This window comes from Passer montanus, unplaced genomic scaffold (genome assembly GCF_014805655.1).
Source record: "Passer montanus isolate IOZ18808 unplaced genomic scaffold, ASM1480565v1 scaffold22, whole genome shotgun sequence".
Lineage (NCBI taxonomy): Eukaryota > Metazoa > Chordata > Aves > Passeriformes > Passeridae > Passer > Passer montanus.
The window spans coordinates 3,811,933-3,833,920 of NW_024366815.1; the positions used below are offsets into that span (position 1 = coordinate 3,811,933).

At 36.0% G+C, this 21,988-nt stretch overlaps 1 protein-coding gene across 3 annotated transcripts in view; it reads right to left on the reverse strand.

Moving 5' to 3' along the window:
- TTC33 (tetratricopeptide repeat domain 33) overlaps window positions 1–21,988 on the reverse strand; it is a 44,542-nt gene that overhangs the window by 7,392 nt on the left and 15,162 nt on the right. For all 3 annotated transcript variants that reach the window (XM_039709781.1, XM_039709779.1, XM_039709780.1), the window contains exons 3-4: window positions 12,217–12,298; window positions 4,602–4,733 (exon numbers count right to left, since the gene is read on the reverse strand). In XM_039709781.1, coding sequence (XP_039565715.1) covers window positions 4,602–4,733; window positions 12,217–12,298 — 214 coding nt within the window. The remainder of the gene's footprint in view (window positions 1–4,601; window positions 4,734–12,216; window positions 12,299–21,988) is intronic.

Here is a 21,988-nt window from a genome sequence, read left to right on the forward strand (position 1 = left end):
AGTCTAAGAAAATAAAGCTTAAGTGTTACCAGTACTTCCATCTTGCAAATCAGGAAAATCCAAGAACACGTTTACTTCTTTATTACCAAATTATACTGACAAATTTATTACAGGAATTTTAAAGCAATGGTCAAATAAACTTTGTTCAACATCCCTGTTTGCCTTATTCTGTGCATTTGATTTAACTAAAGCTTTTAATTACAAGGTCTCAATGTTGAGAAATGCTCTCCTCAAAAGTCCTGAGGATCTGACAAAGGTAGGCACCAGCTAAATCAACCACAATCACAAAAACTGAGTATACCTGGCAGAAATGTAGTTGAAAAGGGCATTTAAACTTTTGGAGACTTGTCTGCCCTTCAGCTTTCTTGACAGAAAATAAAAATTGCCTTTGAATAGAAGATATTTTTGTGCATTAACAATCACTATCACAAAATATATTTACAACTTCCAACAGTGGTTAAAAAAGAAAAAAGGGATAGTCTATAGTAGATGGAAAAGGCAGGATTAATACAAGATCTTCCTGGGGAAGCTTATATTACTGATTATTACCTCAATAACTCAGTAGGACTGTTTAAAGCTGTTGAAAAGAATTTAACAGAATTTAAATGAAAAAGCATGGTACTTTCTCTCTTACTAACTTCCTGAATACTTTTGACTTTTCAGTGGAAGGCCAACCACCGATTTTCTTTTTATTACCAAAATACTCTATGTTTCTAAATGCTAACATTTGTAACATGTTGAAAAATTATCTCAAATTCAGATTAGTTATGTTAATTAGCTGCATTCCAATAAAACACAGACATTTCTCTCTTTGGGAGTATAAAACTCCCATCGTTGTCTAAAAGACCGAAAACTATTTCGGTCAAAACAAGAGAGATGAAAGGAAAGGGCTGATCTGAGAATTCATATTGTCATATTGTCAAGGCATGACCCTTTGACAAAATGTTGTGTCACACTTAAAGACTGCTAAAGCATTAACTACTGGGGAGGAATACAGGAAACCACATCCTTCAAAAATCAAACAAAACCCATGCACAACTGGTGCATATTTACAGATCTACCCTCTCTACTCTGTGATCCTCAGTACTTCAGGTTTGCCAGCGACCCAGAATGGCATAAAGCTGAAGTCACAGAACACAGGATGGATGAGGGTGGCCAGGAGCTTCTGAGATCACCTGGGCCAAGCTCCTTCTCAAGCCGGGCCACCTGAGCTGGCTGCCCATGACCATGTCACAGGACTGATGAATTTCTCCATGGTGGGAGACTCAGTTCTTTCACTAAGTCCTTGATTTTCCTGTGATTAGTTTTGGTTTTTCATATTGCTTTTGTTCGGTTTTTTGGTTTTTTTTTTTTGCCCTTGATTAATCAATTGTGATTAGAGTTTTTCTTTTTAATATTGCTTTTGTTTGGTTTTCTTTTTTTTCCCCCTTGATTAATCAAAGCATGGGGCTCACCCTGTCTCACAGGAGGAACTGTTGTAATGAAGCTATTAGTGCAAAATTGTTAACTAGTTAAGATGTTATCAGCAGTACAGGAAATTTAATTTGTAAAACCAAGTATCTGCAATGAAATGAGAGAAATATTGCAAGCCTGGCTATATTTCTACAGTTACTACATTCACATTGCAAGTTTACTCAGGTGTGCTCTGCACATTGATTTATAGAATTTACGGAATTTCTGCCTTTACAGAAATAAAGTTTTCCTTGCTCACATTTAAGTATTACTGTTTAATTACCCTATTTAGTAAATTCAGGGGAAAAAAGAGCAAACAACTTTCATAAAAGCTAAATAAAAAGGACTAATTTAGCTCATTCTTTTTGTCACAAGTTTGACAAAAACTAAATCCAAGCAAATGTTTATTTTTTTTTTTATTATTACACAGCTCATAATATACATAGATTTGTTTGGAAGCAGCATTTTAGTCCTGGGAAGCTTCAAATTAAAATACAGTAAATTGGTTTTTTCCCTAAGAAAAAAATGCATCATTCATTGTGAAGTAATAAAAGTATTCACAACAGACCATTTGGCAGGATGTGGGTAATGAAGACAGATGTTGATGGGGGAGAAATGAAACAAAGAAGCAGAAGAAGCAATTCTTGAGAAGGATAGTAATTCCCAAATCTCAAAAATAATTTACTAAAAAAGCCATGATATTTATGCTTTATTAACTTTTCTTTGTAAAAAATATGATACAGGGAAAGATTAGAAAATCATGACAATTAAAAACTAATGGGAAAAGGATAATTATGACTTAAGCCACTTGGTCTAGAAGACTCCAGAAGTTCAGTAACTATGAACTCATTTTTTACTTTGAAACTCCTTCAGTCTTAGCCTCTTAAGACTCCTTAAAAATTGCATAGTTCAAAAATAAACAGTGAGCATAATTTACATTTTAGAAGAACACCCCAACTTCTCTGTATGTGAAAACAAATTTATCAGAAGGCAATTCAACCTACAGACAGAAAGGCAACGAAGTATGAACACGCAGTACCACAGCACTGGGGACACCAACAGGAGCTTCCACACCTCAGGGTCTCTGCTCAGGGACAATCAAAAACTAAGAGGGCAAACTACCTGTGATAACCTCCCCTCCCTCCTTCCCTCTTCATCACAGTAAGGTAAATTTAACAATTACAAGAGCACCTAGAGCAGTGTTTCAGATGAATGAAGTGCCTTGATGCAAATCTCTGATTGTTCCCACTTAACATGCTTTGCTTTGCATCACTGAATAGTCTCGGATACATAAATTAGATTCCTTTCTGATTAAGCTCAACAATGCACTCTAAGAGAGCACCTGAAGTGCTACCCTAAAGACAAAATTAATATAACATGAACACTAGGTCCCCAGCACTCAAGATATCCAGTCCCACTGATGCTTCACAACTTGTCTATGTAGAAAAATCTTACAGGATCTGATTAATCAACCTGCTGGATATAATTAGTACAGGTATATTTATAACCGATATTAAAGGAACTGTACTATTTTTTTACAGAATAAACAGCATTAGTTACTTAGGATCCTTGAAGGAAATAAAACTCTAATTTTCCTGAGACTAGTGCATTTAAAATTCTCAGGTACAATTTACAGTGACAGTGTCATACACATAAAAAGAAAAGATCCAGACAGACCAGACCATCAACCCTAGCCTTCTATACCACAAAAACCATGGAATGTCACCACTGCTGAAAGGCAGATATGCATGGATTTATATGAGATGTTTCATATTATGGTACTGCACCAACAAAGGGTGCACACTGCACATCTGTAACACACAGGTTTTGTCTTAGGTTTTGTCTAACAGAACTGGAGCAGCTTCCCAGGGAGGATGGGCTGAGAAAGTTGGAGCTGTTCAGCCTGGAGAAGAGAAGGTTGTGTGGAGACCTCATGGCAACCTGCCCGTATCTGAAAGGGGAATACAGGGAAGCTGGAGAGGGTCTCTTCATCAGGCATGGTAGTGACAGGGAGTTATAATAACCAACTGAAATGGGGGAAATTTAGGTGTTAGGAAGATATTCTTTACTGTGAAAGTGCTGAGAATCTGGAACGGGTTGCTCAGATAAGCTGTGGATGCCCCATCTCTGGGAATGTTTAAGGCCAGGCTGGATGGGGTTGGAATTAGATGACGTTTAAGGTTCCCTCCAAGCCAAACCATTCTGTGATTCTAGGTGATTCACATAGCTTGCATTTGTTTTGGTTGGTTTGGGGTTTTTAACACTGCTTCTTACTACACTTTAAAAATCTGTTTTGTATGAATTGTTTACTTCCATCAAAAAAATCCTATCATTTTTTCAATTCTTGAAAATTTTCAGACTAAACATTGTAACTTTGCAAAACAACTCTAAATTACTAACAAAATTATTTGTATCAACACAGCATACAGCTACTTTTATTCAAAATACAACCAGTATCTTTTTTCATCTAAGAGCTCATGATGCACTGTTTTTCTAATGGACCTCTGGGAATGTGTCTGAATTTGCAAGTTCTCCTGCTCTGTTTTCACAGAAACTAGCAAAACGCTGTTATACTTCAGAAAAAAAAAGATGCACTTCAGTTACTGCAGAGCAACCCTGGCTTTTTGCTCTCTTATTAAAGGAAGAAGCAACCTCAACAACCATTTCAGGTCAGGGAGTCAGAGGAAAGCAAGAATGTGCACATGTTATTTGCTGCATAAGCATGACACAAGGAAAACAAGACACTAGAATTTTATCAGCAGGCATGTGTAAAAACTGAGCCCGAATAATCAGCTGATCCTTGGAATTCACATTACCTTCCTCTTTAAACTATGGTGAGCTGAACTGTAGCAGTACAATACACAGAATGTAATATGTGCAGTTATGTCAGCATAATTGTTCTATTGCATAAAGCCACCACATAAATATAGTATATGACACAAAACTCTTCGAGCTAGACTGGTCTTCCACAAGTCCAGCAACAAAACCACACAGGAAGCATTTGTGAAACACAATAAAGCAGAAGGAACACTGGAGATAAAAAATAACGATCATTTTCCTTGTCTATGTTCAAGTTGCCATAAGGATATAAAGCAACCTTGGTATTTCTGTACTTTCCTTCTCACACACAATTAATTCTGTTATCCTACCAGCGCTATTTCTCCTAATCCAAGCTGGGCACGTCCCAAAGTCTGCCAGGCATCCCAGGAACGTGGGTTTCTCTGGACAGCCATTTCTGCTGCATGTACTGCTGGGAACATTTCATGTAAAGACATCAGGACCTGTATCAGAAATAGAAAAAGAAGAAAAATAAGCAAAACTGAAAATAAATTTAAGTTTTCTGGGATTACCCAGGCAACAACCACTGTTTCAATAACTAAGATTCATCTTACCTAGCTTTTTTTAGTTAAAAGTTACTTGTCTGACCTCAGATTGTCACCCAGACTCATTTCAATCCCCACAGAGAGAAACAGGCATGCTAGAGGACAATTCACCCAAACTATTTAAGCAATGCTATTACAAGTATATTAACTGCTTCTGAAGGTGTCTTTCCTTGTCAACAAACCCTACAACTTATAGAACAACAACAGAATAGTCAGAAGGACAAACACATGGAGAGTTAAACATAATAAATGTGCAAGTACTGTTGAAAAACTCCTGGACTGTATTTATTTTTTTAATAGAGAGCTGTAATCCACCAGAAACAGTGCAGTGCACATGACATAATTATAGAAACAAACCCTGTAACTCAGCATGGAAACAGACCTTAACAATGACTGTTGTATTTAGAGAACAAGCATTCTGCAGAGCCTAACTTAGACATGAAGTCACCTACATTAAGTAAGGAGAAAAGTGGTTTCTGAATGTGAAAATCTCTGTTACTCAGCAGTTACCACAGGATTATTCTCCTTGCATTGAATCTCCATAACTAAGGCAATAAATCACAGTTAGCAATACACAATGTGGCTCAAAGCTTGCCTTATGTTTCCAATACCACCATGAGATTGGCACATCACCTGAAGACCTGCATCACTCTGAGATCATTATTTCAGACACCCACATGCTATGGTGATAGATACTGGTGTAAGAAACAAATGACAACTGCATTCCTGCAGTATGATGAGGATGTCAACCACAAGGGTTACACTCATGTGTGGGCAGCCACTTTCATCCCAGCTGACCACAACTATGATGAATAATATTAAAACATGCTAGGGCTATTGCTGAAGTTTAAAACAGATTTATTTAACCTTACTGTTCTATGATATATTAAGTAGATAAGCATGAGTGTGGAGTTAAAGGAAGATTCAAATGTGATGATCTTAAGCATTTACTCTAATTAACAAATATATATATGCACAGCATAGAGGTGAGCAGTACACTAAACAAAAGAGGAAGAGGGAAAGGGGAAGACAAAGATTTACTACAGAAAACAGCCCTGGACTGAAAAAAAACAAGAAACATGATAAGCATAGCTTCTGAATAACCACTTGGATTGATACTTCTACTGTTCTAGTATGGCTAAACGTTTCTAAAGACTAGTCTTATGGATTCACTTTAATTCCATTCAATGGACTGCACCTTAGAATTCAGAAGTGCCTAAAAAATCTTTAGAAAAACAATCTACAGCAGTATATAATCTTCCCTCTTTTTCCTGCTCAACAGTTCTCAATGACTGCATTTTGTATCAAAGTCTATGATAATGTTATGTGTTTTTCCAAAACTTTTAGATGAATTACATTTGTATGGGCAGTTTCCCCTGTCTGCAGCAGACGTGCGAAGTGAATAAAACTGTTACTAGTGGACAGGTGTACATCCTACCAAGATGAAGGGATTCTGCATCAATCAGCTATCTTCTACATCAGTGTCTTAATGTATTTATTCTCGTAAGAGAAAATAAATCCAAGTATACATTCACAGGAACATTTTTATTCATCCCCAGTACTCTGTATTTCCTACCACTACTTTCTACTGCAAACTAATTACAAAACATCTGTGTAAGTGCTTAGGAAATCTTTTGTACTGCTTAATGAATTTTACTGGTTTGTTTATTGAATCATTACTTTACTAAAAAAGGCAGTTATTCCACTTTCATTTATTTATTACTATTGTCATAAATATATGCATCAGCATAAACAGTTGCTTTAAAAATGCTCTTCCAGATCATATAGTAATTGCTTTGCTCCTAATAACTTTGGCATTAGATTCTCAAAGTACATTCAAGCAAACATACATTTGAATGTATATGCATTTTTATCCAACACAGGTAGTTTTTTTAGTTATTAATAAAATGACTCAGCTACACTTGTCAGTCAGTATAATGAATATACTTATTAATGCACACTATTTTCCTACACTTTTTATTCAGGTGAAGAGGTCATCAAAATGAACCTTCAATGGCATACATGAATGTGTGCAGCCTTGTCTTGGGTTACTCTACCTGTATATCATTATCACTTGAATAAAAGACCTCTGTATTCTACCTGGACACTGAACCAGCAAAGCAGCTACCCCACACCAGAAAAACCACACTGAACAAGGAATAAAAAACACTGCCAGCACAAAGATTTCCTGTGCACAGACTTCACAAGTGGTGCTCAGTCCTTCTGGGGTACAGACACATGGGCAAGACAAAGACAAACAGGAACCACATCTGCTGTAGCCCTCCTTGTCACACAGTGTACCTGTCACATGCTCAGCGTGCAGCCACATCAGGTATATGTATATACATATACACACACACACTCATAATATATATATAGTGTACATGTAAAGTGATGTGTGTATCTCTAGTGATACATATGTATAGTATACTATACATACTCTTATTAGAAAACATTATTAAAACTAATCCAAAAATTAGGAAAAAAATTATGAAGCAGAAGCAACATCTCAAGACTCTCACTGCGCATACACACATACACACATGTATGTGTCAAAAGTGACTGGAGGAAAATGTCTTATAAAGATATTCAGTAAGGGGATTTTCAGGACTTGTTTTACTCAAAGAAATTTATCCTTATTACATGCTTTAAAACAAAAACATCCATGTCCTATAATAACTTAATTTAACAGATCTTTAAAAAAATTCATACACGAGAGATTAGAAGAATTGGAAGAACTCAGGGCAAAAAACCAATTAAACACAGCAACTCTCATCAGGACACTGACCAAGTATTAGAAATCCAGGCAGCAGAGTGACCCATCAAGTTCTGCCCACAACATTTTGGAAGTGTTATGAATCTGAGTAAGTTCTGGTTTCAAATGAGCTCAGCAGATTGAGGCTGAATCACTATATATAGATACATTCCATGTCCAGTGAAAATGACCCAATTCCTTTTTCCATCCAGTAACCCATTTCAAAATACAGATTAATAAAATTCATTCTACCCATAAGTAGTTTAGATTTATCCTTGCTCTAAAACAATTGCACCATACAGAAACGCTTTACTGCAATTTAGATTTCTGGAGTTCACGCTAATTTTCTGACAGTTCACTCTTCTCTGTACACAGCCCAATTTAAGAAAAACAAATTTTAAATAATCAGCACTTACTAGCAGAGTCATTATAATCTAAACATGGGGTTCTAAGTCTGGTCATGTCTTAGAAACCTTGTAATTTCTTAAGTAGGAAGAGAGATAGAAGTTGATATTATTTCTTCACTGGGTTCAACATTAAGAAAGCCTCTAGAAGAGGAGATATTGAATGATTTGAAGATTATGGGTTTCATATATAAAAACAAAGAAGTGACATATATCTGAAAGCCTGGTCCTGGTTCAATGAATGCAAATTGAAGATGCAGCATTGAAGGAAAATAGATTTTCACACAGCTGATGACCAAACATTAAAAAAATTACAAAAAGGAACTTAACCTGATGGTTTACATTTGAATTTACTTGTTTCTAAAAATACATATAAAAACCTGTATAGTTTACTTTAAAAATTCTGTCATAGTTGCACAGTTATCTGAGATGTGAGGTATAAGTGTCACGAGATAAGCAACATGAACCAGGTGAATTCTCAGGAGTAGTACTGAATAGCAGCAAGTCTGGCTTTCAAGACAGTTTGTTATATAACATCACAATGTATCAAGTCCTTTGATATCCCCCTTTATCCAAAAATGTCCCACACGGTCGAGTCACCAAACATTAAGATAAAAAATCAGAGAGTATGTCAAAGTCTGCTCCTCCAACTTTGTAATTCAAAGCAGTAACAAAATAATCCAGTCAATATTTCAGAAATTCAGCCCACAATTAATTTCAAGCAGTCTTAGGGGCTGCACTATTATATAGGCAGAATTTATATATTCCTTTGAATATACTTACAATATTACTTATATTAGGCTTCTGTTCTTGGGTCTTTTTTAAAGATTTTTGTTTTTCAACAAAAATGCAGAAATGAACGTGCTTAAAATTTACTTTCCAGTCATTGTTCTTGCAATGGAGAAGCAGCTTCGCCTGGTGAAGAAGTATCAAGTATGTATACTGGCAGATTTGCACGCAAAGAAAAGTGGACCCCTAACATCTCAAAAGCCATAAAAATCTGCTTTTAAATGGATCAAAGAGTAGTCGAGAGCAACAGAAAAAAAAAATCTCATCAAATTCTATGTTTTTTGAAGCAACTGAACAATTCCACAGTTCCCATGTGATTTTCTGGAAATACACTTAGTTCAAATAACTTTGACAACTAGGAACTTTAAACACTATTTCTGCTCTTCCAAAGTACTGAAAGACATTTGTCCTAATCTGTTAAAATACAGATCTTCAAGAACTTACCACAAATATTTACAGATTCCTACAGTGCCATTATCATATTTATCTGAGCTGCATATTAAACAATGCAGCATTGAAAATGTTATGTTAGCTGTTGAGAAAGGAAATACTAAAGAATTAAGAAGTTACTATGTAACCCAACGTAAGGTGATCCTAATAAATGTAAGGGTATAAGACAGATACTCAAGCCTGTGCAAAAAAACCCCACTTCATCCTCCAATGTTAATTCCCCAACAGATTTTCTTAATGAACAAACATTTCTCTCACTGATAGAAAATTAGTACAGTCCATAAAAAATCCTTGCATACAGCACAAAGCCATTCCTAACACGAATCTCCTCCTCTAGTATGTGACACATATATCAAGACAGGGGAATTTTTATAGACCCAGTGCTGGTCAAGGCCTTTCTGAAGCTGCCATACAGTTCCTCCAAAATATTTTCACTGAGCTACACTGTAATAGCTCAGTATTTGTGCTGGTATGCTGGACTGGAATAACACAGTCAGCTCTGAGACAGTATCTCTTAAAATTGGCCACAATATTTTTTGAATGAATTACGTATTTTTACTTTGGCAAAAGTGGATTTCTACAGCTCACACCAGTGCTTTTAGAAGTACAAAGGTATCAAATTACACATTCTACTAAACAGCTTCCAGTAAGCATAAGTCATACTGCAAAAAAATATCTGCAATAATTATTTGCATGTATCAAAGAGACGTTACCAATTGAAACATTATATGTTTTATTGAAAGATTCAAGCAATAGTTTTATAAATGTATATTTTGTACACAAGCTTTTCTTGTGTTCTCACTCACAGTGTAACAAGTGTTACACAATACAAGAAAGTGAAATCAAAAAGAAATGGTGCACAGAAAGAAAGCACAGGCATGACATAAGAGAGGCCTGGGCTTCTTCAGCATTTTTTTCAGCTTTCATTATTGTCCACTCATATCATTAGACAAGAACAGATAATTCACAAGATGAATGAGAGTAACACAGCTGTTTCTCAGTTCCTCTTGGTCAGCAGAAAAGCTGTGTGTCTTTAACTCACCTTTGCCATTTTTCTGAAATACAGGGACTGGGGAGCCAAGTAACCAACAGCCCCTCAGTATTATTATCTGGAGCACAGATTAAAGCACATTGCAGTAAGCACCTCTTTGGATAATTCACTGCATCATAGCTCCAATGCAGGTAAGCTTAGACACTTCACGGTTCTCCTGCTATTTTCAGTGTGAAAATACTTCCTTTTGGTGTAATTTCAATTAAATAGAATGCTTTTGGGGATCTATCTTAAATTCTTGCATTCACATAAGGCCATAATAAAAACAGTTACAAGGGAGCTGTTAAGCAATTTGTCTGGCTGAGCAGCAGAACTGTCCTGAAATTTTTTTCACAGCTTTCTGTTTTATTCAAAGCAAAGTTAAATCTTTATGATAATAAAATTTACCAATACCATCTTCACATCTTAGCAGACGTGAAGACCTTCTTTACTTAACTTACATATCAATTCCTTTATAAAGGAATTGATATATAAGTTAACATCCTTTAACATTAGCAGCAATCTGGAGTGCTGCTAATTAAAGCAGAATTTTATTATCCTGTTTTCCAATAATGCATACTCAGGATTTGAAATTCCTTAATACATAGCTCTGCAGATACTAGAAATTTACAAGGGAACAGAAAGCATTGAAACAAATTTGTTGAAGAAAAATCTTTCAAGCACTTCTAAACACACAGAAGTCCCAGGCCAAAGCTTGTTGGAGCCTGGGGAAAGGATCAGGAGAGTAGTATTGCAACCTGCTCGTGCCAGTTGTGCAACTCTTTTCCAGCCAGTCCACTAGGCTAGACATATCTTTCACTTACACTAACTCTTATGGAAAGACAACAACACACTTCTCCCAAAACAATTTAAAGAAAAATCTTTAAGCCATAAGAATGTCTCAAACCAAATGCATAACCTGGTAAGATCTAAACCTTCTGCAGCTAAATAAAACAAAAGCATCCTTCAGTATTCATTGTCCTGAAATGAAGTCATGATTATTCTAGCAATTCTTTTGCAGAATGAAACTTTCTTCAACAGACAAGATGCCTGTAAGGAGCAAAGGTGGTAATATCCATTAGAAAAAGCAGCCACCACACCCTGGAAAAGCACCAGCACTGGTTCTTGGGGTTTGGGTTTTTTTGGCTTCTTTTCTGGGGAAGTAGGGGTGCTAGGGTCTTGATTGGGGCTTCTACACAATAAAAGAATTAGAGTAACAACAAAGATTTAAAAACTAAACAGCATAGCAAACTTCCTAAAAGTTACATAATATATTCAGCAATTTCTTTTTTCTCTTTTCCTCTCTTCGTCAAACAATTTCATTTTTCAAGATCACTTGCTGAAACTCAATAGGCACAGTTATACGGCCTGCTGAGATGCTTCCTAGAATCTGGAGGGTTCCTATGGGAGTCACAAGAAAGCTGGAGTGGGACTTTTCACAAGGGCAGGTAATGATAGGAAAGGGGGAACAGCTTCAAACTGAAAGAGGGCAGGTTTAGAGGAGATATTATGAAGTCTTTTTCATGACTGATTTATCTACGTAACACTTAATACAAAACCAGATTGAGGCAAACCATTTGCACACAGTACCCATGTTTAATATTGACAGTAGATAGATTAAGCCAAATCTTTAGAAAGAGCAAGCAAATTTTTAGTGGTCAGACTTGCTAATGTATCACACAAAGGCTCTCCTTGATCCCTCCAACATAATTTTTTTCTCTGCAATGTAGCATCCCAATTCTAACCCAACAAAGGTGTTTACTGTGACTTGCTGGGATAATAGCATTATTCCAATCTCTGTTAAAAGACACACTCTTAGTTGGTAAAAATGAAATAGCTAAATCATGTTGCAGTTCCTGTGCACAACAACTAAAAATGTTGCACAGTACCTGTTCACAAGCACAATGTTTTCTCTTCCAATTTCTAAACTGGCATAGAATTGTCATGCTTTACCTGTGATTTCATCTCATAAAGTGTAGCATCCTCTGGAGTTAACTGAAGTGCTTCATCCCACTTGACAAGAGCCTCTCTGTACCTGTAGTTAAAACAATATTACAATGTCAACATATTTAAAGCGACTGGATATTTCTTTTTATAACCTGACATTGTCCTAAAGAAAGTACCATGGCATATGATTAGTATTAATTACTTTTCTAATTACTTGCCCATAAGAACTGTTTTCAGGAACTGGGTATTTTTGTTCTGATCCAACGGATGCTAAGTATTACTGCAGAACTGACCTCAAGTGAATTTACAAGGCAACATCGGAAAGCTGAGGCAAAGCTTAATGACTTAAAACTAGAAATTCTGAACTGAGTCCAATTTCCCTCACTGTCAAAATCACCCTTAGCCAGGCTTAAAAAAATATATTCTGAACTCAACATGCCATGATACAGTCATAATTTAAAACTTCTTTTCATTCCAAAAAGCCTACATTTCTGTACTGTAAGATAATGTAAGACTCTAAAGACATATAAACAACTTTGGTATACAACTATAAGAAGAAAGTGGAAAGTAAACAGCTATACTGAAATCACTCTTTGGGAAAGCATACACCATGTTGCTCTTTCCTAGGAGAATTAACAAAACAGAAGAGTTGACTAAAACCAATAAAAAGTAGTTTTTTGTCTTGAACAAAGAGGTAAAACTTCAACCACAATGAAGAACTGTAAAAGAACAGTGTGATGCAATTACAGTCTTTCAGCAATAAAGGTGGCCTTTCATCAACATTAATGAATCTGTGGGGTTATCACATGCTCTCTGAAACTTCAAAATCCACATTTGTTATGGAACTGTGTGGGAATGCCTGCATTTATATTAACTACACTGCAAAGGTATGAAAACAGTTACTCTTGGGAGATAGGCTTCAATTTTAATATCGTATAGGTAAAACTACAGCAATTTGCACATGCCCTTCATATGAAACCGTTTTTATCTTCCCCTACTCCCCATTGTTCCTTCCCTTTCCTTTCCCCAGTTTTTAGTCCTCTGTGTTGTATTACAGCTGCAGGTTTGCCAGAGCAGTCACATAAAACTTCAGAAACTGAATCAATTCAGAATAGAAAAAGAGGCTGGAAAAGCAATGCAACTGAAGTCAAACTCTCACTATGATTCAGGTATTATTAGTTTGCAAATAACACTAATAAGTGTGATATTTGAATGCTAAGCAAATGATGTTTCAATAAATTTTCACATTTCCTCAAAGTTCAGGCACCAGCTGCACATTTTTCATCTCAGTTCATGCTCCATGGGCAGGTTTTCACCCTAAAGAAAATATCACAACATTTTCTACATGCTTCAGTTAGAAGCGTTATGCTGCTATTTACTTAGTGGGGATCACTTTTTGGACAAAAGATTATAGTTTAGTTCAAGACTAACACAGATTTGCAAATAGAGCCTACATTAATAAGGGTCCTCAGCTCAGTTAGACAGTGTCCTGGCCATGCAGAAGGTACGATACTGTGAGTACAGCAAAAAAGTTTAGTTAAAAAAAAGTTCTGGAGAACAGAGAAATTACAGTAATAACATCAGTAACCAGAGATGAAGGACCATCACTGGCATTCTGCAAGTAAAAAGACGTAAGAAAAGAAGCTGCATTTCAGGAACCTTTCACTTTTACTTCTATGAAGGTAACAAAATTGCTCAAAGCACTAATGTGAATGTGATAAAAGTCAAAACAACAACGTGCTAACTCTGAAAGAAGGATCAAATCCTGCTGGGTTTTGCTGCTGGTTTGCCCACAGTCTGCCAAGAGAATAAAGATGGACAAGGGAGAAAAAGTAGTACATTCACAGAAATACTAAGCTATGTGTGTTCTGTGTGTGAACAGTAAATCATGTAACTCTGCCTGAGAGCCTCAGAAAGCGTGATCCAAGAGAAGGAACAACAGAATGCCAAAATTACTTCCCAGACTAAGAACACAACAGAAGAGGGCGGGTGAAGGGAAGGTTCCACCTACACAGGACTGCTGACTATCAGCTTACAGTCTGCAGGCACCCACAGGCCTGTGAAATTGTCTTCTCTTCAGTGCACTTACTTCCTTTAGAAGGTCTGATAAAACATGTCTGTTCTATTCTTTTAAATACTCAGGAAAAAATATGTTTCTCCAGGAGGAACTAAGGATACTGTCCTTACTAAGCAAAAATGAGCCACTGCTGCTTGCTCTAGAAATGAAAATTTAGGAAAACTTCTTTATTAAAAGGTAGTCCATTACTCAAAGAATGTTCTACCTCATTCTTCTGAAGGAACAGATTATATGAAAGATTATATTAAATATTGACCACCATACTGAAAAAGATTCCTAGGGATATAAGCTAAGATTATAAAGTCAGTGTTCCAGTAACTGCTTTATGAAAACATAAACCTTGACTGAAATAAGAAGGGAGTTAACATGGGGGTAGTGTGGCGAAATAAATAATTTTAAAAATAGATAATTTTCCCGTTTCTCAGGAACTTTTTTGAGCTGAACTATACAGCTTTACTACTGCACTTTAGCATTGTGAGGGGAAGTAGTTTTGAAAAGGAAAGCTTTCATATAAAATGACATCTCTTAGGGCTTGTAGCATCTGTCATGTAAGGGAAGGCTAAGAGAAAGGAATGTGCAGCCTGGAGAAGGGAAGGCTCAAAGGAATCTTACCATGGTGCAAAATTACCCAATTGGAAGTGTGACAGGGAGTTTTGAAGGTGGAATCAGACTCTTCTCAGTCGTGCCCGCTGACAGGACAAGAAGCAATACAAACTGAAGCACAGAAAATTCTGTTTAAGTATATCTCCATCACTGGAGAGACCCAAAACTCAACTCACAACATCCCGAGCAACTCACTGTAGTTGATCCTGCTTCAAGCAGGAGCCAGAGTAGAAAAATCTCAAGTTCACTAGGATTGTATGACACTAAGATATCAGCAAAAACCACTGATACATGATTTATGATATTATTATCGCTTGGCTAAATGAAAACCAATTTTAAACAAAATATATACTGACAAAAAAATAGATCCATTAATTTTTAGATCTCTGGAACAGCTATAAAAATTCATCTATTGTAGCACTAAAGTCACTGAATACTAATAATGGACATAACCTGTTTTTAATAGGTTATGAAAACAGTATTTCCAGAAAAATTAAAACTTTTATGTGTATGTTCATTACAACTAAGCACCTAAACAGCAATACATAGCATTTTTAAGGTAAGACTATAATATTTTGAAATGTAGAATTCTAGTTCTGTGAGTACACAGATACAGCATACTTATCTATCAACAGTGATTTCAGCCAAGTAGTATACTTCACTACAAAAATTTATTATACAGTTACAATCAGAATTTAATTAGCATTTTCTCTTCTTCCCTGCAAAGCTGTAAAAGTAAATAAATTATTGACAAATGGGTATATCTGGAATGGCTTCAGGACAAAAGAATTTTTAGACGTTTTTTATTTAACAGCCTACAAAATCACATGGCTCCTCTAAAGTACTGAAACTGTTCTCCTCAGATGTGCTCCTGACCATCCGGGAGCTGCAGAAACTTGGCACCTTTTTTTACAGCTTGCCAAACTTTTGAAACAAACATCTCGTGCTTACACTACACTTTTCAACACCATTCCTGGGAAAACAGGATCTCTTGAACTCTTAAATAGATCATTAAAACAAATTTTAAAAAATGTTTGAGGCTTCTTGGTAAAAAACCTAATATTCAGATTACAAAGAGATCAATTTTGAATCACATACATAAAATGCTAAAAGCAGCACCACAGCTCATGCAGGATTTAGAGTTCTATATTTTTACTCTCAGAGTTGCTACAGTCTGATGTCTCAGGAACAGCGTGAAACAGGACATAATCAGAATGACACTGAAAATATCTGCAAATCCAGTATAAAGAGGAGATGGTAACAAATTCAGACAAAATGAGACACATGTGTAGGGGAGAGGCAGAGGACAGGAGTACAGTGTCAGGAGAAGACATGAAGAAACATAAGTCATGGGATTTCTTTTAGACTTAGATGGATACTCCCACAACCAAATGTTACAGAATAATGAGGAAAAACACAGAAAAAGCTAAGAAAGGGACAGTGAATTTTAAAAAGAATATGCCTAATTGTCAAGGATTTCTATCACAGAGGGGGAGCATGAACAGTCTGTGGCCACCAGCAACAGAACAATTTTAGCCTAGTGCAGCAGGGTCAAATTCTGAATTTGTTGGAAACCAGAGGAAAAGAACACTAGTCAGTAATTATACAGACCACATACAACGAGAAATGAAAATTAAAGCAGAAGTTGATTACAGGAATGAACTTCCCTTTTTAAGCTGGGAGATGATGCAGGCCTAGACTCTGGGAGGAAAGATATAAACAACAGGTAAATGAAGAAACTAAGAGGGAAAAAGGAGAATGAATGTAACATGGATTTTTTTGTTTAACATGTTTTAACACCTTCAGACTTCTCTAACACAGCCAGGTTTTCACAGTAAAGTACTTCTGCTGGGGGTGAGGAGGGAGATGTACAGCACTTAGTAGAAGCATTTGCAGAAGAAAGTTCGTAAATAAGCAACAAGAAGTTGTTTGCTTAAACACATACAGAAAATTGATGTTCACAGCACATATAGTCTGATAACAGTTGTAGGATTGGTACACCTTACTATCTCACTTCATGTGTTTAAAATGCCACAGAAAATTGATGTCCACAGCACATATAGTCTGCTAACAGTTTGTAGGATTGGTACATCTTACTATCTCACTTCATGTGTTTAAAATGCTCATCTGAATTTTTAGCAACTTCCCAATTTTTTGTCAGACAATTCTGACAACTATTGGTGAAACGTAATCACTGCAGCACAAAAACATGACTATTCTGTGGTAAAGTGTCAAAGGTCACTTCTGATCATGTATGAAAAAAACCAGCTGGTTTAATATCCACTAGACCTTTCAAGAAAATGTTTTAATTTAACAGTCTCAATTAGCTGTGGCTACACAAGAGGTGCATGGCAATTCCTCAATGGCACCTGACCATACACGTGGGTCTTACCCCACATAAAGAAGACATAACAAACTCAGTGCAGCCACCCTCTGAGAAGACAAACTCTTCTGAACTGACAGTGGGGCAAAACAGCATGAACATACCTGAGGTACATAATTTCAAATCTTACATATCAGTTACTATTCTTGCACATATTAGACCACTCAAAATCTGAACATTGACACTTGGACACTCGTAGTGCACAAAGTGAAAATACATCTGGTTTATACAGTGAACACACAGATCTGTTACATGCTAATCAGCTGAACATACCATAAAATTAAATAGCTGCACAAGTATTTCAAAGACACCCCTCTCCCAACAACTTCCACAGAAGAACAGATGGGAATTACCATTTCATCATGTGCCAAAAGTAATTACCATCTATCATGACAATGAACTACAAAACCAAATTTTTCATGTAAGCTCCATTCACCAGTTTCCTAATTTTAATTCCAGCCACAAATGTAAATATGGCTAGTTTCTGTCATTGTATCTATTAGGCAAATACAGTTTTGAAACCACATTTGTCAAAGAAAAACTATGAAATACAATACTGGAGAAAGATAAACAAGTTCAAATAGAAAATCAAGTATCCTAAAGCAAAAGCCACAGAATCAGGATTCTGGTACCATCTCTGACAGACAGCCTCTCTCACAGGAATAACATTTAATTTCCTCACATATTATATGAAAAAAGAATTAAAAAAAAACTCACTACTTTTTCACAATCACCTTTTTTTGAGACACAGGAATGGAGTACATTGCAGTAAATAATTAAAGCAACAAATACAGAGGAAATGGGGAGTGAGCAAACCTGTCTTTCACAAGTACATTTTATACTGAATTGTGAGCTGAGGGCTCTGCTGCCTTTGACTTACTTTACCCAATTCTTTATAACCTGTCAATCACTGTTTCATGTTCCACCCCACACAGATACCTCATTTATCTGTAAGCAGACAAGAAAATTTGCAACACAAATGCAAATTTTCATTCCTGGGCCATCAGTGTGTGCAATTTCAGGGCTCTGAGCCCAAGGGAGGCTTTGGGAAGCACAGATGCATGTGCCTACACTTGTCTCTAGTCTTCAAAAATGATATCATTACTTAAGCTCTGACTGAAGAGAATTATAGAGTTGGTTAACAAGCAAGTTCAAAGCACATGTTTTTCTTTTAAAAAACCCTTTTTAATCAGGGAAACAGAACAAGTAAGTTGCATATTACTGAACAAAATCTTAGTTAAAAGACACCAATCACATGCAAAATTCTAGATACTGGACATTCTGCAGCTTTGTTTCTGGCCTTGCTGCAGATCCTCTCTGGACTTGGCACTGTTACTTCATATTTTTCTCCAAAAATATGGCTTTAATAGAAAACTTATAAAACACAGAGGAATTTACTTACCTGCAACAAGATTACATCATGCTGACTGTCAGGAGGGCTAAAAATACACTGCTAATCATTTGCAGTAGTCCTGAGAACTCAGTATTGTGAGAATAATTTTTTAAGTGAGAATACCTAATATCTCAAGATCTTGCTACAAGCTGGTAACTCAGACACCAGAGCGTTATTCGGACTGGAGGAAAGGAAATCCAAGAAATTACACTTCTTTCAGTTACATAGTGGTTTTGATGGCTTAGTTTTGTCATGGAAACCACAAGTTTTCCATCAGAAGTGACTACTGTCACTGAATGCATACCTGATTAACAATAGAAATATTAACAGACAGACTGCGGTGAGGAGTATTTAGGTTTTTACCATGGAAAATTTGAAGGTGCAGTATGGATCAATGTTTGACCTTCAGAAAGAGTCAAAAGAAATAATCTATTTCTACCTATATTCTATTAATACTAAACTGTCAATTACAAAATATAACACTAAGATGTGTCAAAATGCAGAATGAAATCTCTTAATCCACCAGATAGCAAGCAACATTTGAGAACTTCTCTACAGACAGGCAAACCTTTTACCTGTATTTTTCCAGTATCTATAGCTGCAAGTCAGGTAACATACCTGTTTTTATTTAGAAAGGCAGTGCTTGCCTTGCTGATACAGAGGAAACAACAGCTATATTCACATACTAGACTCATATTAGAGTGCTTCAGAAGAGCAATTGTCAAGACAATTCCATACCACTGAAAAATATTCTCACACAGAAGAACATTTAGTATGTTGTAAAAATAGTGTTCATTTACCAACATAAAAAAGGATAAATATTAATTACATTCATATAGTTAATATTCAGATTCAAATTATTTTAGGTGCAACATTAGTATCAGATTAGACCACAACTAGTAAAAAATACAACACCTAAGAATCCCTCTACTGGGTCTAAAAGCTCCTTTGCAATCATCTACAAACATGTGGAGTGCTTTGTTTAAGACCAGACTTGTAATTTAATGTAATTAATATTGGGTTTTGATAGTCATTTTACAGGTGAGAGCTCTGTAGGAAGCCAAACGAACAGAGACAAACAGGAGCAGCATGAAAATACAAGAAGGAAATCAATTTTTATTACATCTCAGCCTGTTATTTTCATTATTTAAGCAGTAAGAACTGACTATTCTAACTCTGCAAGCTTCAAACGAGAATTAATTGTATTGTTTCAGTAAAATCAGTACACCATTTCAGTATTCTAAACAGAAGATGCAAATTAATATAAATGAAGTATCAGACATTGAAAGAGCTGCAGTATTTTAGCTATTCACAGAGAAGTATCACATTTTTATTGCTGGAATGAAATTCTAAATAGAAAGCTTCAGTTCCTCAAAATATTTTCAACAGCAGTTCCTCTGAAAGCAGCAGAAGGAAAAAACTGTTATGCTGCCTTTGAAGCAATATTCTGCTCTTGAGCATCACTTGTTCAGATACCCTTTAGGCACACACCAGTAGAGGCCAAAATAATAGGTGTCAACTCTTTTGCTCTTAGCTGTGAAGACATTTATTTAAGCTTTTAATTATTTGTCCACAGATAGCAGACACCTCTGTCTTACTTAACATCATGATCCTAACAGCTCTCAGAAATCTGGCATAGAAATTAAGGCTTTAAGTCAATAGAACAAAAGAATTCCTTAAATGTTGGGCTTTAAATACCAGCATTCCTCTATTTTTCTCAAAATTATTTACTGCCAAATTATGATGCTCAACAGTAGGGTATTAACATGACAAAACATTTTGGGAGACATGATTCAAGAAACCAACAGTCTGCTCACATTGTATTCTGATCAATTCCATCTCATCTAGCTGACATGCTTTTGTTATCTGTGTAATTTTGCTTCATTTTCTTTCTTTCTATTACTTACAGCCTCTTTCCAATGTTTGCTGATGAATAATAATGACAAAAGTTATAGACAAAAACAGACAGAAAGACAAAGATGGGGAAATGTATACTTCTCTAATGCATTTTCATACTTGAAAGGCAGTTTTATTTTGTCATTAAAGTTCCATTAAGTTAAGTAGGCAGGTGCTCTACAAACCTCCCACGCAGCTGAAACTACTAGAAAGTATTGATTTTAAATGACTATAAAGTACTAGCCAGCAATAGTCATGAAGTCTCCTGAAATAAGTAAAATATATATGTCTAATAAACAGAACAATCTATCTGCAAGGACATGATATACATAGATATACAGACTGTATGAAGACTGGGTGTCACTACCTAGAATTAAAGAAACTATCACAGTTCTAAATCTCACGATAACTAAGAACTCATCCATGTGAAAGTGGCAAGAAGGGCAGCAACTTTTCACTACCAGCGCTGCAGCAGCAAGGAGCAAAAATGTTCTACAAAGGGTCCAATGAGTCACATTTGTGCTTCAAGACCCATGACAGAGCTGACTAATCACTTACAATGCTGTTTCTACTGAAATGCAACCTTACAGGAACCATTCAAGCTGATGGTTTTGTCTGGCACTGTCATTTTGCACTGTCCAAAGAGAAACAGCAAGAACTCTTGGAACTATCTATTTCAACATTTTTTCCATAGTGCAGCATGCAATGCAAAATAAAACATTAAAGATTCAACAGAAGATTAATATATCAGATGTTTTTATCTGCACTGACTACTGGACAGGAATACTTCACTGGCTTGTTCATATTATCCCATGCTTCTGAATTCTAAAATTCATTCTCCCTCTTGGTCTTAATTTATGACTCAAATCCTATGCTACACCTAGCAGAAAACATCTACAAAGAATATTTTGAGTTCTGAAAGACAGTACCACAAATAGATTCACAAGACACTTTCAAGAAAGCAAACAGGGTAACAGACACAAGATTGTTGTGAAAATGCACAGGGCTGTAAAGCATCTATAAACTGGAAGATCTCTTCTGGGGGAAACAAGCCCACCAAAAGGAAGCAAAGCTTGATAGCCTCCTGCATTCTGGAGTACACACCTGTGTCTCAATTATAAAAATGCTCTTTAACATACACTCTTTGCTACCTTCTCTCTTTACACCTGAGGTCGATTACACTGATAAAATGAACATACTTAAGTCTGACTTATAAAAGTCTGCCTCTACAATTTCTTTTCCTGAGTTTATGGCTCTACAAACTCTAATAGCACCAATGAATGTTCTTTAAACTTAGACATACAACTCCTCACCTTGGTGGTTTCTTCCCAGTTTTCCTCAATATTTATAATTTTTCTCTCTCAGTCTCAATTCATTATCAGAATATAAAGACCAAAAGTAAGTAACCTGGACAACCCCACAATCA